The 19,097-nt window shown below is 50.4% G+C and overlaps 1 protein-coding gene across 1 annotated transcript in view; it reads right to left on the bottom strand.

Annotated features, from left to right (window-relative positions):
* Positions 1-19,097, bottom strand: part of CROCC2 (ciliary rootlet coiled-coil, rootletin family member 2) — a 95,476-nt gene that overhangs the window by 20,404 nt on the left and 55,975 nt on the right. The window contains exons 24-25 of the mRNA XM_031957495.1: positions 13,402-13,744; positions 12,242-12,444 (exon numbers count right to left, since the gene is read on the bottom strand). Coding sequence (XP_031813355.1) covers positions 12,242-12,444; positions 13,402-13,744 — 546 coding nt within the window. The remainder of the gene's footprint in view (positions 1-12,241; positions 12,445-13,401; positions 13,745-19,097) is intronic.

A 19,097-nucleotide genomic window follows, 5' to 3' on the forward strand; every position in this document is an offset into this window, starting at 1 on the left:
CTTTGGCTCATCTGAAAATTCTGTAAGCATGACAGTCATGTTTTTACCCAAGTCTCTTTGTTAAAATATGCAGCACAGAGAGAAGCAAAAATGGAGGAGGAACTCTACTGGAGACCTCCTGCCATGATGACATGGAACTATTAAGAACTATTCTTTGAGTCTAGCCATCCAGGTGGTCTGAAACCATCTCTGAATCACTGTCTAATCCACATCCCTTCATCTTCTTCATAGGAACAATATGAGATGCTTTGCTACGATCTCTGATAGGATTTAGGTAAACTATATTCATAGCACCTACTAGTTTAATAATCCTGTCAAAAAAAAGGAAATGAGGTGAATTTAACATGATCTGTTCTTGAAGAAGCCAGACTGGCTCTTTGTAAACACTGCTTCCCTTCTTAGATGTTTACTATTTATCTTTTTAATGATTTGACCTATCGTTGTCCAAGGAATCAAAACTAAGTTTGTTGACTTAGAGTTTGCAAACTCTGTTATTTCTGTCCTATATGCAAAATGAGGACATTGAATTAGTTGATCTCAAAGAGCCCTTTCAGCTCTAAATCTATGAGAAGTGGGATCTGAACCAGATCTTTGATTCTAGAGTAAGCATCTTTGCCAGTATACCGTGCTTCCTGGGAATAGATGTAACTAGACTGGAGGCAGTCTCTTCATTGACTGGTCAGATTTAAGATAAAAATAAATGCTAATTTAGAGGTATAAAGATGGGAGGACACAGCATGAGATTACTTTTACTCTGACCTAACCTATTTAAAGAAACTATTGCTACTTCAAATCAGGAAATGGATAAAATAAAAGATATCGACAGGATCACTTTATTTCTGTTTTTTTTCTCTTGTGGCTTTCTCTTTTGTTCTGATTTTTCTCTCCCCACATCATTCATTAAGAAATGTGTATTAAAAAGTTAAAATACATATATAATAACTAGAAAAGAACAATAAAAAAGACATTGACTGGTTCTCAATATTCCTTAGAAAAGTTCAACCAATACAAAATATTTGCTACAATGAGACCAAATGAACCTGGAAACTATCCCAGTAAGCACTTGAACTCCATACCTAATAGGGAGGAATAGCAGTTGAGGACAATATTAGTTTAGAGTCATAGAGTCCCCAAGTAATGCTATATATTTGAGAATTATGAGTACCACTGTTTTTGATGAATCAAAATTACAAATAACTGAAAGGACAAAAGAAAGATGCATGCTGGGAGTGAGCAAAGTGCCCCATCTTATCACAGATAGGTTACTTGAGAAAAAGTGATATAAAAGGCACTATAAAGAACAAATATGATTAGAAAGAAAATAGATCAATTGTAGCCAGAATGAAAGATGTGGAAGACCAGGCTGAGCACCATACTGGTATCCTTCAAATGTTAATAAAACTGGGGAAGGGATGTGTTTTCTTAGGAAGATTTAAGAGGTTCCCATTTGCTCTGATGGGAGGTTGAGTACCAGTCTTGATAAAATCACAAATCCAACTATATATCTAATTCTGTCTGTAAAGAGGATGCAGGAATAATATGAGAGATAGCAATATGGTGATGGATGATGGATACAGCCTGAAATTCTACTTTGGCCATATATTTGTTAGGTGGTAATTCTCTCTCTAAGAACGGATGAGGTGTCAGTAAATCTTGCTGGTGGGGTCTCCTGTATCAATATGATGATAGGTCTAAACCAAAAACAGTTCAATAAGCAAAACAGAGCCATCCATATACTTCAGGACTTCTATATCCATGGTTTCATGGGGGTGGACATTTCCTTCAGAGATGCAGACTGCCACCCCTCTGTCTCTTAGTCAATGGTCTTTGGAAGTTGCTGAGGCTAAGAAATCACCCCCATCCTACCTATCTTCTGGGGATTCTCTGAACCTTGGCTTTCCAACCTAGTCCATCACCAAACCTACACTCAAAATCTTTCTAGCCCAGCAGAACCTGCCAGAGCTTGCTCTCTGAGCTGGCATAGATTTTAAAAATCCAGGGTCGTGATGAGGCTTTGGAAAAGGGCTCCAGTGGAGGACAAGGCACCGCAGAAAAGGTGCCAAAGGTGTGGAACAGATAATACATAGTAGGGGAGGTTGAGGGGAAGGGATCTCCTTGGGGCCTATGTGGTCAGGAGAGGCTTCATGAAAACAAAGGAGGAGCTTAAAAAAGAATTTCTACAGGTTAAGATGTGGCTGGATTACATTCCTGGCCAATTCATTGTGGTAGGAGAAGGCAGAATCAGGCTGAGGAATGCTAGGAGTCCAGTCTGGTTAGAATATAGAACCTGTGAAAGGGTTTAAAAATGGGTGTTGGTCTGCTAAAGTCATGTAAGGTTAGGCTAGAAAAGTAGCTTGGAGCCAGATTAGGAAGGGCCTTACATGCCAAGCTAAGTCATTTGTATTTTATCCTGAAGAAATTAAGGAGTCGCTGAAGAATTGTTTGTTGTTGTTGTTTGAAGCAGGAGAATGACATGCTAAGACCTGTGCCCTATTTTGGCAGAAGATTATTCTGGCAGCTACAGGGAAGAAAGATTGGAGAGAGAAAAAATGCAAGGTAAGGTGATAAGGAAAGGGTGATGAGGATCTGAACTAGGGTGGATGATGAGAAAGGGAAAGGGACAAGAGATTCTGTGATTACCCGACACAATTCCATTCCATTTGGGGAAGAGGATGGACCAAGAGAATGAAATGTGAGGGATAAGGTGCAGGAGATGGAAAAATTGGAAAGCACTCTGAGCCTGGGAGAATGGTGCTGCCATAAAGAGAACTGGCATTTAGGAGGAAGAGTAGGGTGATTTTGTTTTTGATTTTGGTAGTAGGGGACGAATTTGGGCATGTGAAATTCGAGGTATAAGAAATACATTCATTAGGGAAAATAGAAGTAGTAGGAGAAAGGTATAAGATGGGGGAGAGATTTTAAAGGGGAAGGACTATTTGAGGGAGGTGGGGGTCAGAAGCAAAATACTGAGGAGGAGGGAAGAGGAAAGGAAAGAGAAAAGCATAACTTGGGGTAAATAAGATGGTAGGAGTTACAGAATTAACTGCGAATGTGAATGGGTTGAACTCTCCCATAAAACAGAAGCGGATAGCAGACTGGATTAAAAGCCAGAATCCTACAATATGTTGTTTACAAGAAATACATTCCTTCTGCCTCTTCATCAGGCAGATGGACATGCTAAGACTGGAGTTCAGAGGAGAGGTTGAAGCAGTCATGTGATCTGGGACATAGACCATGATTGCCTTATAATCTGGAATGTGAATTAATAAGTCAGTTGAACCAGTAACAGGAGGAGGGAAGGATGATGACCCCATGTAGGCTCTACATGGGGTACTAGATTCCCAAACCCTTCTACACCTATAAGTAATGGCAGCAGACTCTACTGCTAAGGGAAATGGATAGAGAGAAAAAAGGACCTAAGACAGAGCTTGGGTGGGTCCACACTTAGCCAAATCAGGTCAGTCCTGTAGTAGGAATGAGACAACACAAGGAAGTTTCAATGCTGTCCACATTGAAGAATCATGAAGAGGAAGAGGAAAGGCTAATGAGAGTACAGAGAGGCAGGAAGAGAGCCAAGAGGGCAAAACGTTACAGAAAGAGAGCAGAACAAGAGGGTAGAAGAAGTCAACAAGAAGTAAAGGTGATGAAAGCTGAAAAAGGCCATTGTTTTTGGTAATGAGCATGTTGCAGGTGATCTGAGCTCTGAGGACCCTTCCATGGTCATGAGGAGGGCAGGTTCAGTAGAGTGGGGGAAATAGATCTTGGATGATAGGAGGTGATGAGGAAAAAAAATCTTTCTGCAAGTTTAATATTAACAAGAAGGAAAGAAGATAGCTTGAGGGGATGAAAAAAGGGTCAGGTATTTTCTTTTTCTTTCTTTCTTTTTTTTTTTTTTGGTAGACAAAGTAGACATGAACATGTTTTTAGGCAGAGGAAGAGGACCAAGCTTGTCCAGTGACAGTCAAGTACCTTTTCTGTTTTTAATCCTAGACCTGTTTTTCTACAGGTCTGATTTCAAAAAGCAAAATAAAACAAAACTCTTAACACCACAAAGATGAGCAATCCATTGTTTACAGGGAACTAGAAAGAAAAAAGTCATTTTTTTCCCTCTCAGTGCAGGCTGGGTGTGGATGTCCATGAACTTAGCTTTTTAAAAAATTATATATACATAATATATTCTATATTTGCATATATCTATATAGATATAGATATATAGACATACATAGATACTAATTGTATTTTAATCTCATTGTTTTCATTTTTACTTTCTTACATATTTTATGTTGTGCTTTTAAAAATGTTCTGGTTCTGGTGATGGCTAATCCATTCATCAATCAACACATATTTATTAAAACACCTAATGTGTGCAGAGTACCGTGCTTAGGGCTGGGAATACAAAGACAAAGATGAAATCATCCTTGCCCTCAAGGATTTTACAATCTAACCAAGGGAGATTACTGTGTATATATGAGCACATATAAAATATAGACCAGATAATCTGAGGAGGGAAACACTGGCTTTAATACGTGGAAGTGAGGAGGGAGTGGATATGAGCCTTGGGGAATGATCCAATGCCAAAGCACTAAGGCAGGAGAAGGAATATTGTTTCTAAGAAAGTAAGGACAGTTCAGTTGGATTGTAGTGGGTGTAGGAGGGCTCAAGTGTAACAAGAGGACTCAGGTGTAACAATGGCTAGCATAGCAGCTTCCGGCCAGCTAGGAAGACACAGTTGCTGGGGTAGAAATGGGTCATCCTAAGGAAGCAAACATTCAATCTTCCAAATTGTGAGAGGGAAAGAGAAGAGAGTCGGATATCTTGGGGGCACTAAGCAGCTGAGATTTAATGACAGAAGATTGTAAAGACAAAGAGAAAGATAAGATAGGTTCCATCGGCTCCAAAGCCAGCTTGGGAGGATAGATAGGAAACTCTCAATAATGGAAAGGTGAAGACACAAATAGGTTCTCTCCCGGTGAGGTGGGAAAGGAGAGTCTAAGAAAACCAAAATTTCATGGCAGGGCCAACTTATTGATTACTCATTTTCAGAAGCACGTTCCCAGGAAGAAGCTAGAGGGAAGGGTCCGTAACATGATGAAGGCAAAAGATTTGCCCAGTATGGTACACGTGGTGTCCAGGGCACTGACATCTGTAAGGATGGTTCTTTCAGGTAAAAGATTTTTGGATACAGACTACTGACTCGCTGCTTCTTAATGGCCAAATTCTACAACATGACTTTCAAGGTATGACTGGGGAGCATCCATGGAGTGAAGGGGCCATCACTCAGAGCAGGCCTGAGCTCACTGGGAACAAACAGCTCGTCCCAACCCAACATTTCCCTTTTCTTGGTTCTACTTGAACAGTAGAGGAAGAGAATGGACACAGCCCAGTACAGCTAGACTCAGAAAACCATTTTTCCTACTCACCCTCGTCGATGAGATGGAGAGAGTTGGGAACTAGCTGGAATTAGCTGGAGCAGATTATAAACTCCTTGAGGGCAGGGACTGTCTTTTGGGAGCCCCAATGCTTAGTGCAGTATCTCACACACAGTTAGATGCTTCAAAATGCTCACTGAGTTGGATTGGATTGGATTGACTTCTGACCAGATTGAATGACCGAGGCACTGCCCCGTTAGGATGTGGACTCTGTGAGGGCAGGGACTGTGTCTGGCCCTTTTTGGGCCTTTGGTGCTTAGCAGGGAGCCCGGAACGCAGGAAGCCTTTCATAAATGCACATTGACTTGTTGACCTTGGGAGTTCAGACATTGGTCAAGGGATGACTGAATTGATCCCTACCTGGGGTCAGTCCTTAGGCTTATAATTTTGACAGTTTTATCAAAGACTTAGATGAAGAGAGACCACATGATGAGGTGGATGCCAAAAGGCTGGGGGCGGGTGAGTGAGGACTGTCTCCAGAGTCAGTCCACACTGGAGTTCTGTGTTCACTTCCAGGCATCCCATTTTAGGAAGAATATTGACAAGCTAGAGATCATTCAGGGAAGGACTCCCAGGATTGGTGGGGGGGGGGGCGGTAATGATGGTTGTGGAGGGGGCAGAAGAGAGTCTGGAAAAGAGATGACTCAGGAGGGGTGTGCTACATATCATCCAATTCAGGATGGGTTAGCCTTGTCCCACTTGTCCCAGGATGGGTTAGCCTTGTCCTGCTTGGCCCAGGATGGGCTAGTTGTTGTCTCACTTGGCCCAGGATGGGTTAACCTTGTCTCGTTTGGCCCAGGAGGGGCTAGTCTTGTCTCACTTGGCCCAGAGTAGGTTAGCCTTGTCCCGCTTGGCTCTGAATAGGTTAGCCTTGTCCCACTTGTCTCAGGATGGGCTAGTCTTTGTCCCACTTGGCCCAGCATGGGTTAACCTTGTCTTGTTTGGCCCAGGAGGGGCTAGTCTTGTCTCACTTGGCCCAGGGTAGGTTAGCCTTGTCCCACTTGTCTCAGGATGGGCTAGTTGTTGTCCCACTTGGCCCAGGATGGGTTAACCTTGTCTTGTTTGGCCCAGGAGGGGCTAGTCTTGTCTCACTTGGCCCAGGGTATGTTAGCCTTGCCCCGCTTGGCTCTGGATGGGTTAGCCTTGTCCCACTTGGCCCAGAATGGGCTAATCTTGTCTTGTTTGGCCCAGGATGGGCTAGTCTTGTCTCACTTGTCCCAGGAGCAAATGGAGTGGGAGAGTGGGAGCTGCAATGGCAGAGATGGGCTTGCTTTCAGGAAACTCATTATAGTCGGAGATGTCCCGCAGGGGACTGGCTGCTGCTTTGGAGGAAGTGGGGGCCCGTCCCCGAACATCTCCAGGTGCTTGTTGCAGCATGGATTCCTGCCGGGGCCGCGGGAGCCTTGAAGTCCTTTCCAGATCTGAGGTTCTGTGATGTGCTGATCTGGTTCCTCTGTGGTGTGTGCACTTTTTGGTTTGTACTTGCAGTGAAAACATGTGCCCTGTGGGCACTTCCCCCCATCCTGGGCAGAGGCCCGAGTCTGGGGCGGCATCCAGCGCCTCGGGCAGGAGACAAAGGCCGGGGAAGGCAGGTTCCTCCGGCTTTGGTGGGAGGACACGTTCCCATCGCAGCCTCGCCGGGGAGTGGGGGGGACCAGGGGCACTGGCACCAGGCTGACCTCTGAGCTGGTGGCAGCCAGGAGGGCTGGGCAGGGCTAGAGTGACACAGTGAAGGAACCGCTGGGGAAAGGGAGCCAGGAGCGGATCGGGAGCAGGGGAATGAGCCACCTCTGCTTGGGGGCGGGCTCACTTCACCCCAACCTGGAGAGCTGGGAGGAGAGGAAGCAGCCATCAGAGCCCTCTTTCCAAGGCCCCAGAACACAGGCGGGTCAAGTCTGCTGGGCCAGAGAGCCTGAATCCTTGCAGGGAGATGCCTGAGCCGGGCAGAGCAAAAGCTCCACGCTGTTGTGCCTATCACACAGAAGGTGCTTAATAAATGCCTGCTGAGGGCTGGCTGGTTAAAAGCCGGTAAAGGATGTTATTAGGCAACTCTTGGGCCATTATCCTGGGTTGGATGAGAAGGCCCTGGATTTGGAGTGAGGAAGGCCTGGTTTCAAGCCCCGCCTCACAGGCCCTGGAGAATCTCGCAACGTTCTGTGCCTTAGTTTGCTCGTCTGCAGAAGAGAACGCTGACCTCGATGGCCTTGCCAGCTCCACCTCCATGACTTGGTGAATGAGGTCACAGGATGACCTCCCTAGGTTGGCTCCTCTGGCCTATGACCCCGCAGTCCCTTGGGAGACCCTCCTCCCTGACCCCAAGGGACCGGAGGGCCATTTGGCCTTGGGGCCAACAAGCCCTCCCTGGGTTGTTGCCAACATGGAAGTCTGTTCTAGAGGGAACGATGGAGAGGTCCCTGACCAGTCTTGCCCACCCCCCTTTACTGCTTTCTTATTTCCCCTCCGGAGCCTCAGCTTCCTCCTGAGCTTTCGGACCAGAAGCGTTCCAAGTCCCCTCTAGCTCTCACTCTCCCACGCCAGGATCTGGAGCCTCCCTAGGCCTCAGTTTGCTCTCCTGTAACATGTAGAGGTTGGATTTGGATCCAGTTCCGTGATTTCTGGGGGACACCTGGTGGACTTCTCCCCCAGAGCCGGTTTCTTGGCCCTCTTCCCTTACCTGGGTCCGGGATCCAAAGAAGCCACTTCCAGAGTCAGAAGGCCAGCGATCGATCACCTCATCTTCCTGAACGTCGGCCATTTTTGTCTTTGCTTTTAAAGAGTATTACTGGGTGGCACAGACCTCCCCCCAAAGTCCCCCCAGTTCCAGAAATGGCCCGGGAATTGGGTGCCCCCAGAGGGGCGAGGAGCCACGTGGATGGATTTCTCAATTTTTACTAAACAACCCCAGTGACTCTTCCTCTTGGCTCTCTGGTGATGGTGCCGGCCCCGGTTTTATTTTTTAAACTGTTATATAAATATTTGTCCATTTTCTTAAGGAGCACATTCTGCGCAACGAGGCTTAACAGCATAAGGCCAAAGGGAAGCTGGTGGGGCCAGCCAGCGGAGAGCCTCCTTCCCCACACGGCCTGGAGGCCAGCAGAGGGTCAGGCTCCACTGGTCGCTCTGTGTGCAGCCTGGTGACCTATGCCCAGCCTGGTGGTCTGTGCCCTGCCTGGTGGCCTGTTCTGTGCCCAAACCGGTGGCCTGTTCAGTGCCCTGCCCGGTGGCCTGTTCCGTGCCCAGACCTCTGGTTCATTCCATGCCCAGCCTGGTGGTCTGTGCCCTGACTGGTGGCCTGTTCTGTGCTCAAACCGGTGGCCTGTTCAGTGCCCTGCCCGGTGGCCTGTTCCGTGCCCAGACCTCTGGTTCATTCCGTGCCCAGCCTGGTGGTCTGTGCCCTGCCTGGTGGCCTGTTCCGTGCCCAGACCTCTGGTTCATTCCATGCCCTGCCTGGTGGCCTGTTCTGTGCCCAGCCCGGTGGCCTGTTCCATGCCCAGCCTGGTGGCCTGTGCCCCGCCTGGTGGCCTGTTCTGTGCCCAGCTTGGTGGTCTGTGCCCAGCCTGGTGGCCCATTCCGTGCCCAGCCCTCTGGTCTGTTCTGCAGGGGTGCCCGCAGCCTGGAGGAAGGGCTGAGGGCTGGGTGAGCCTTCTTGTGCCGGGCAGAAGCTCTGTCGAGCTTGGGAGAGGCTCCCGAGTCCACATCTGAACCACAGGGACTCAGACGGACCTGCCGGGTACAGCAAAGTGTCCCAGCAGAGCATGGAAACAGCCCAGAAGGAACAGAGCTTGCGTTGGAGTTCCACCTTTCCTCCTGCGTGGCCTCGGGGCTGGGTTTCTTGAGGCTGCAGACCGGACTTCTGTGCTTCCGCCTTGCCCCTTCCTCCGGATGCGCCTCGGTTTTCCTACCAGTCAAACCAAGGACTTGGTCCATTGATTTCCAGGCCCCGCCCAGCTCCCAATTCCCCATCACCTTGGAGGCTGCCTGTGACCCTGAGCAAGCCCGAGCCGCGGGGGCCATTTTTGTTCCCAGATTGAAAAACTTGCTATGGTGGGGCGGGTGGAGGGGGCTTAGGGATACCCAGAAACTGTCGGGGAGAAGGTGTGGGGGGTGGGGCAGGGACGGGCAGATGAGCCCAGTGGTTTCTGGGTGGCTGAAGGATTCCGGATGTCATCAGCACATTTTGGCTTTTTGGGACCAGTTTCTGACTGCCCTGCGCTCTCCTGCCTGGGCTGCTGTAAGGGAGAGTGAGGTCCCCGGAGTCAGGAGAGAGAAGGGGGGATGAGCAGAGTGTGGCGTCCGGTGGCCTTTGAGCCGGGGGAGAAGGGCCACGGGCTTTCTCGGGCGGAGGGGCCCTTGCCCCCAGGTTCGGCCTTCCCATCTCTGCCCCCGCTTGGGTTCCCACCTTGCTTCTCGGGGCCTCTCATGCTTTGCCCCCTGCCTGGGAACCTGGCCCGGAGCCAGGGTGTGAGGGCTCGGCTTGGGTTTCCTGGAGCCCGGAATGCGGGGCCGGGCCGAGGTGTCAGCGGGAGGCCCTTCCCTGGGAGGAGACGCGCAGGGTCCCTCCTTCCTCCCTCAGTGACCGAGCCTCTCCCTGCTCCGAGGAGTCTCGGAACCATCCCCGTCCCACATGTGACTGGACTCATCACAGAACAAACACCTCTGCAGCTGAGGGAGGAATTCTCTGGCACAGAACTGGGCCCTGGGCAGCCTTAGTTTTCAAATGGCTCCCACTGTGCGCCCCCTTCCTCAGAGTGGCCCGGGCTTGCCTGGCCTGGCTCAGGGTCCGGGGGGCTGACAGACCCTGGCAGAGGGAGGGGAGGGGCCTCCCCCGCTCCTGTGCTCCGGGACCTGGTTTTTCAGGTATAGAAAATCATCATTTCTTCCTTTGGAAGAGAACCCCCTCTCAATGTCCCCTCCCTTTATATATCCCTACCGCAATGTTCCCTCTTGCAGCCTGAATCATTGCAGGTACCGGGCACCCCCAGCCTCTGGGCACAGCAAAGTGCCTTCGCTGGAAAGTGGATCTCAATTTCTCTCCCCCCCCAGCCTGAATAAAGACAGGGAACTGGGGCCCCCCCAGCCCTTCCAAGGCTGTGCATGTGCCTTCATGTGTGTAAAATGTGCACATCTGTGAGTGTGTGTGCAAGTGGGGCGTGCATCCTGTGTGTGAGCATGTGTGTGAGCATGTGGGATTGTACATGCAAGTGTGAGTGTGCCTGTGTGTAAAAGAGTGTAGTCGTGTGCATTTCCATACACCAGAAATATGTATAAACATGTATGTGTGTGTGTGAGCGTGTGAGTGTGTGTGAGTGTGTGTGTGAGCGTGTGAGTGTGTGTGAGTGTGTGTGTATGTGTGTGTGAATGTGTGTGTGTGTGAGTGTGTGAGTGTGTGTATGTGTGTGTGAGTGAGTGTGTGTATGTGTGAGTGTGTATGTGTGAGTGTGTGAGAGAGTGTGTATGTGTGAGTGTGTGTGTGTGTATGTGTGAGTGTGTGTGTATGTGTGTGTGAGAGAGTGTGTGTATGTGGGAGTGTGTATGTGTGGGTGAGTTGTGAGGGAGTGTGTGAGTGTGTGAGATGTGTGTGTAGAGTGGAGATGTGTGAGTGTGTATGTGTGGAGGTGTGTGGTGGGAGGTGTGTGTGTGGAGTGTGATGTGTGTGTGTGTGAGGTGTGTATGTGGTGTGTGGAGGTGAGGTGTGTATGTGTGTGAGGTGTGTATGTGTGTGTGTGGGAGTGTGTATGTTGTGTGAGGTGTGGAGTGTGTGATGTGTGAGGTGTGTGTGTGTGTAGTGTGATGTATGTGTGAGGTGTGTATGTGTGTGGTGAGGTGTGTGTTGTGAGGTGATGTGTTGTGTGGTGTGTGTAGTGTTATGTGTGAGTGTGTGACGTGTTGTGTGTGTGGACAGTGTGTATGTGTGGCTGCTGCTGTGTCACTGTTGCCCTTGGGCTGGTGGGTCAGATGTGGCAGTGTGAGTGAAGCGTCTGGTGCCTATGAAGACCCGGTTCTTGTCCTTCCTTGGGCTGGACGGACCGACTTACGCACAGTCGCCCATGTCCTCTAGGCGGGCGCCCTCTCTCCTCCTCTCTGCCCCCTTGCCCTTCAGAGTCCAGCTCACCTCCCTGCTGCCCCCTGTCTGGCTCCCCTCAGCTTTGACCACTCAGAGCCAGTGTTCTCGGCTCTCACCTCTCCTTATGGGCCAGTGTTTTGGGCTCTCCTATCCCTGGTTAGCATTCTGGGCGCTCCCCTCCAGGAGCAGCAATTTGGTTCTCCCCTCCTGCGTGAGTGTTCTAGGTGCTCCCCTCCAGGAGCAGACTCCCTTCCTGTGCGGGTGTTCTGGGCTCTCTCCTCCTGGGCCAGTGTGGTTTGGTTCTTCCTTCCCAGGCCAGCATTCTTGGTCCTCTCCCCTCCCTGGATCAGCGTTCTGGGCTTTCCTATCCCTGAGTAGCCTTCTGGGCGCTCCCCTCCAGGAGCAGACTCCCTTCCTGTGTGAGTGTTCTGGGCTCTCCCCTCCCTGGTCAGTGTTTTCCCCTCTGCCACATTATTGTCTCTGGCTCCTGAGCCTGAAGGGAGTTCAGAGATCACTGAACCCAGTAAGTGAAGTCACAAAAATGCTGGGGTAGGTTTGGAACCCGGGATCTGTACCTTTGAACCCCCCAGTCCTCTCATTGGGCTCCTCTGGTTCCCACCCTCTTACATCCTGGGAAACAGCCTTTTTAGAGGCAGAGGGTGCTCTGCCCCAGCGCTGGGCAGTGCAAACAGCAGGCACTTAATCTATGTGCACTGGATCGGATCCGTGGGAGAGCTTCTAGCCTTACCCTCTCTCTTTGTGCATCCCGAAGGTTCTGCAGGAGCTCTCTCAAGGCCTCGCGAACGACTCCGACATCCATCTCCGTGGGGCCGGGGCTCCCTCGTGGGGGAGAGGGCCAGCGGAGTGGAGACCCGGCCTGGCTCCGTTCTGGGGATCCCGGCTGAGAGGCCGGAGTCTCTGTTCTGTCTGCCGCTGAAGGGCTCTCGAACCCTGCCGAGGGGTCACAGCTTTAGAGGAAGGAACAGCTGAGGGGTCGGCTCCTCTGTCAGAGGAGGAAAGCAAGGGAGCCCAGAAACATTAAACTGGCCCGAGGCCGCAAGAGAGTGAATCCTCCTGCCAAGCCAGTGTCCTTAGTGATGGCTCCGGGGACTGACCAATGGCTGTTGTCCAGCCTAGGTCAGGAGGTCACTGCCAGGTTGGGCATAGAATGGATGGCTCCCAAAGGCCCTCTGCCCACGCCACCCAAGCCAGGGCTCCTTGAAGGGGCTACATTTAGGTCAGTCTGCTGCCTCTCCCACAGCCTTTCCCGTCTCATCTCTTGGTGTGCAATGGTCCGTCCGCTGTTAAAAAGGGGCGAGTGAACAGGCCGAGTGGGCTCCTAACATGAGGGCCACCCTCTGACACCGGGAGATCATGGGACCACACTCTGGTTAATGAGATGAGTCATTCCCCGCCACATTCCCTCTCCTTGGTCCTGGAACCAAACCGATCCATCCCATGCTACCGGGAAGGGCCCGCCATTGATCCCTCCTCACCATCTGGTAACTTGCCAATCAAAATGCCCCTCCCTGGCCATCTCCCCTAGAGATGTCTCCTCACAAGGAGGAGACAGCAAACATGGAGGTCAATGTTCTTTGAGATTCACTTCTGCAGCTTTTTATTCTTGACATTTAGCACAGCCTTAAAGCACATCTTAAGTGCTCCATCCTTCCATCCCTTCATCCATCCCTCCATTCTTCCCTCTCTCCTTCCCTCCATCCATTCTCCCTCCATCCCTCCATCCCTCCATTCCTCCTTCTCTCTCTCTCCCTCATTTCCTCCCTCCATCCATCCCCTCCAAGGAATTGCCCCTGACCCTCACTTCCTGTTTGGGTGGCCAGCTTGGGTAGTGGACAGCCCCCTACAGGCTCTCCTTCTGACTGACTGACCTCGGCTAGCTGTGCTAACCTTTGGCTGGGGAGGGAGCCCTTGCGGGTGATGGGCTGAGGCCCAGTGTCCGGCGCAGGACCGAATGCAGCCTGCTCAGCGTGGCCTCGGTTTCCCTCCTGGCCCGTGTGGCCCAGTCCAGCTCCTGCTCCAGGCCGTGGATCCGGCCGTCGGCTGCGCTCAGGCGCCTCTGGGAGTCCATGGCGTCTGCACACACCTGCTTCAGCTTCATCTCCAGATTACGGAGCTCGTCGTGGAGCTTTTTCTCGTTCCCGCGGCACTCCTGGAGGCTCTCCCTCAGCTCCGTCTCCCGGACCTGGCTTCCTGACTCGGCCTCTGCCAGTCTCCTTTGCAGGCTGAGGGTCTAGAGGAAGAATCGTGGAGTGAGAGAGACATACCTACGTTTGTAGGAACCAAGGAGCCAACGTGGCCCAGAGTGGAGAGCCCAGCCCACCTTTCCTGTCCCAGAAGGAGCCGGGGGTCTCAGGGTCTGGACCATTCATTCACTCGGCCAGCAGGTACCGAACTTCTGGGGCGCTGCTTGAGCTCTTTCTGGCCACGCTGGATGTCTATCCAGGGCCATCCCACCTGGTGGCTGGCATGGGGCATGGATTCCCTGCCCAAACAGTGCAGCCCGCGGGCCCAACACGGGGAATCTGCCTGGGGAAGGAGCACGGCTCCTGCTCTGGTCTGGGAGCGTAAACACAGAGTGTGCCAGGTGAGGTGAGAGTTCCTGGCTCGGCAGGGCCCAAGAGACTGACAGGGGTGCATATAAATTATCCAAAGCCCTCAGGCTTTGGCATCCAGGAGGTGCGTGAGAGAAGCTTCAGGGAGGCTGGCGAGGGGCAAGGTGCCAGTTGGTCTCATATGACGCCTTCCCTGGGGCCGCGCTGCTCTGATGACCGCAGGCGAGTCACGACACATTGTGAGCCCAAGACCCTCCCCCCCAAGAACACTTTCTTCAAATGATTCAAGGCTGTGACTTTCTGTGGAAAGTTTCTACCAATGCCAGGACATGCCCATTGTGCAACGTGCCCCTTTGGGCCGGCTGGTCTGTTAGGGGGCATGGGGTGGTCCCTTAGTGGGCCCAAGGCCATCGCAGACCACAGATTCTTCTTGGTCTGATACATACATGAGAAATGAACATGGATTCAATGAGAACAGCTCAGGGTTGAAATGTCACAGGCTTAACTGGATACCAGCAAGAAGAGGCTGGGTAATTATAGCCAGTGGGCCAGGACCCTTCCCCTGAGTAACTGGGGCAGTATTATGGTCCAGCCTGCCGGGCACAGGGATGTCTACGGGGCCAGGGAAGACGGCCAGACATGGTCTCCTCCGTGCAAGGGCTCCTCTGACACATGGGGTTTTGGAAGGTGTGTCTGGGCCGCCTCTGACTTGGCAACCTCCCTCACTGGGAGGGCACAGGGGGAATAATGAGGTGAGAACACAGGAGGAGTTAGGGGAAAACTCAGAGTTGGAAAGGGGCGTTGGGAAAAGCTGGGTCATGACGTAATAAGGCAGGAGGGCCAGTAATGCAGTAACTCAAATGCTTGGAGGTTTGCTAGGTGGGCTCTGCCCCTGGAAGATTAAGGGTGATGGAAAGGGGTCGTTGGGTAGTGCAGAAATGAGAGACCGGTGGAGGTGGGGAGAGGGCAGACCACAGAGCTGGAAAATGGAGTCATCTGGGGAGTGATGGGAGGCCCAGGACCAGACAAGGAAGGAGACCCAAGCAGCCACTCTCTGGGGAAGGGATGGAGGCAAGGCTGGGATCATCCCCAGCACAAGGAGGGTGGGCAGCCCCGGGGCTCACAATGAGCCCGCTGGTCTCTCCACCAGGACTTTGTTTCCACCCTCACGGGCCTGGACAGACAAGAAAACGTCTCCCAAGAGTCCCTGGTGACTGTGAAGTTTGAGCAAGTCTGAAAGGTTTGGCTCTAAAGCCTTCCATGATCTGGCTCACGTCCACTGCTCCAGAATTTTCTAACCTTCTTTCATGAACAGTCTAAGCATTGACTGTTCTTTGACCTCCACATGCCACGTTCTTCTTTCATGCCTTTGACTGTCCCCATACTCAGGTTATACTCCCTCCTCACCTCTGGTTCTCAGAATCCCGAGCTTCCCTCAAAGCCTCCCAAGTGACAGCATTCTCATTCTCCAGCCCTACAGGGATTTGGGATCTTTCCCCAATTCAACTAAATCCAACATTGTATGTTTGTATTATTGGTATCTTTTGATAACATATATTATATATATGTAGCCTATATTATATATATATGTATGTGTATATCTATATATGTACACATAGGTATATATAGGTAATACTATATACTCATACTTCCTATATATATATATATATATTAGATATATACACATATATATGTAGCCTATATTATACATGTATCTGTATACCTATATATGTATACATAGGTGTATATAAGTAATGCTATATACCTATACTTCCTATATATAATATATACATGTGACCTATATTATATATGTGTATGTGTATACCTATATATGTACCTATAGGTATATATAGGTACCTGTATGTACATATAGGTATATATAGGTAATACTCTATACCTATACTTCCTATGCAATATATATACTTCCTATATATATTGCATATATATGTAGCCTACATTATATATGTATACCTATGTATGTACATATAGGTATATAGGTAATACTATATACCTATACCTCTCATATACACATATATATGTAGCCATATTATATATGTATATGTATACCTATATATATACATAGGCATACATAGGTAATACTATATACCTATACTTCCTATATATACATATATATAGCCTATACTATATGTGTATACCTACATATGTACCCATAGGTGTATATAGATAATACTATATACTTACACTTCCCATACATGTACACACACACACATAAATGGATGAGTATGTGTAAATACGTATCTATATACACACACATATATAGATACATGCTCACATGAGACTCTTCTGGGAAACTGGATCCCAAAACACCAGAGGCGGTTTGCTGAACAGCTAGGTCAGCATTGCACATCTCCTGTTCACCTACACTGCCTGACAGCTCCCTCCAGTTCACCATTTCCGGTGAACCGGGTCCCAGGAGGGCACTGCTCTTCCTGTCAGTGGTTGTCTCGCTGCCAGCCAGCGCCAATTGGGGGACCACCCGGGAGCGCAAACTTCTTGAGCTCAAGAAGCTGCCTCTGAGCCTGGAAATAGCTATCTCCAGGTCATTGTTTGATCACCTTTGATTAGGAAAGAAAGACAAAGCTGAAAAAGACAGTGTGGGCAGAAAGCTCCTGCTTTCCCTGCCATTTGCCAAAGTTGGATGTTTCTGAGGTAGGAGAAACGGGTGATATCCCAGAGAAGAGAGAACAGGCCAAGGGGACACTTGAAATAAATCAGCAAGCAGGTGGTCGTCTCCCTAGCTCGCTCCCTGCTCCTGCTGCTGTCTCATGGCAATGGAGGAGATGAGCCTCTGCTCCCCAGGAGTGGCCAGAGCATGTGCTCACCCTAAGTGGAGGTTCTCTTGGCTGGAGTAGCCAAGGGATCTTTCCGTTTACTCAATTATCCGCGCAGTAAATGTAGTGTGGGCTGTTTGCGGTGTTGAATGGCAAGACTTGGCGTTGAACTAGCACAATAGTAGGAGTGAATGAAGCCCTGAGTGTTAATGGGTAAGAGATATAGCCCTTTGGGGTCCAGACACCACGGCAGCCTGGAGGCCAGGTTACAGGTACCTGGTACTGGCTGCCTATAGGTTACATCTGGGAAGCCTTTGAGGGGAATTCGTTACCGGGGTAACGGTTGGCAGGATGGTTCTCCCCAAACTGCCCAGACTGTCCCATGCTTTTGTGCTGAGTAACCAGCCAGCGGGTGGGAAGAATGCTGGGAAAGTCTGCTTGCTGAAATTTCTCCAGGAGGGGATGGTCAAAATTCCCCAGAGGAACCTTTTCATTTGTCCAGTAGGAGGCTTTTTGTCAGGAGACCCTATGTTCTCTTGGGAAGACTACACAGAGATGAGTGGGCAAGAAGGGGTTTGTGGGAAAGAACACACGCTCTGGTACAGGAGAGAACCGTGTCTCAGGGACCTGTGTGGGGCAAGATGAGGTGAAGCTTTGAGGTTTGGGGCAGCAGCAGCTGAGGGTGGTGATGAGGTCCAGGTAACCCGCCGAGCTTTCTGCCAAGTTCCCTCTCCCCCTCACCCCCACAAAGCTCTCCTTGTGTACTGTTGTGTTCATGCTGCGGTGAGACCGAGAGCTCTCTGGCTGTTTCGCTTTTGTTTTTTGCCTCTCTGTATCTCTCCAGGGCTCTGCATCGAGTCTGGCACATAGTAATTGCTTAAACACTTGTTGACTTGACTCTATTGGAAGTTCCTAGGGAAAGAATCTCACCTGAGTGAATAATCTGGATTTCAGTCTAAACCTTCATAAGAACATGACCCGACAGAACATCAGGCCTCGGGACTGGAAGGGACCTGATGCATTGTCTAGTTCAAGGGTCAGCAAACGACTGCCCATTTCCATATAGCCAGTGAGTTCATAATGGTTTGTAGAAACTGGGCTGACTTTGAACCTAGCTGGAGTTTCGTATCCCCCAGACTCATCCAACTCTTTCATTTTACTGATGGGGAAACTGAGGCTGTGAAGCAGATGATTCCTCCAAGTCCATACTGCAGGACGGGATTTGCATTTAGTTCCTTCACCTTCACACTCAATTTCTTTCCATTCGCAGACTATGGTCCCTAGAAGCTTGTAAAGCACAGGAGTGAGCCCGGCCCAGAGCCCAGAGCATGTGAGTGGCTGGCGAGTGGTCAGCAACCCTGCCAGCTTGGGGTCTCAGAGCCCATGAGGGAGCCCCCTCCCACCTCCCCAAAATCTGAGGCCAGAGAGGGCTCTCTCAGAGTCCAGTCCAGAGGGAGGGTTTGTTCCGCATGCTGGGAGGTAGCTTAGAAAGGCAGGCACTTGGGGCCAAGGCCACCCAGGGAGTTCCCGTCCCTTGCCAGGAGAGCAACAAAACAGGGTGGGAGGTCAGTCAGCCTGGGGAGGGAGCATAGGAGGTGAAAGCAGCTAGACTCTAGAGGAAGCATGGGATCAGCTGGAGACCCGGCTGGAGCCAGCCTGGCTGTTCTGCAGCCTCTCCTGGAGTCCAAGTCCCGGGCGTGGGCTCCAAGACCTGGCCATGGGACTGCACCTCAGTTTCCCTCTCTGTAAAACGAGGGGGTCAGCCCCGGTTTTGTATATGACAAGAACACAACTATTACATAGATGTGTAAATAAAACTAGATACAGGCCTATGTGTCACCAAATATATATTTATACACACATATCCATGTAAATACCCCCATGTCCACATGCACACATGTACATCGTCTCCCAGCCAACCGGAAGCATTGGAGGGCAGAGATGATCATTTTTGCCTTTTATCACAACCCCAAGCCTAGGGCCCTGTACATAGTAGGTGCTTAATAAATGCTTGTGGCTTCCCTGACTCTCAGGTACCTTTCAGCTCTGCCATTATTGGATTCCCTCCATGTTGGGTTGGTCGGTGTAGACTGGGCCGGTCTTGGCAGAAGACCGGACAGATCAAGCTCTGTGTCATTGTGACCTGTCCCATCCCTCACCCACCGAGGAAGGCTGCGGGACAGAGGCCCTAGTCCCTCCTGAGCCCCCTGCTACAGACCATGGTGAGGGGCGTGTTGCC

Source organism: Sarcophilus harrisii, chromosome 3, assembly GCF_902635505.1.
Source record: "Sarcophilus harrisii chromosome 3, mSarHar1.11, whole genome shotgun sequence".
NCBI classification, from domain to species: domain Eukaryota; kingdom Metazoa; phylum Chordata; class Mammalia; order Dasyuromorphia; family Dasyuridae; genus Sarcophilus; species Sarcophilus harrisii.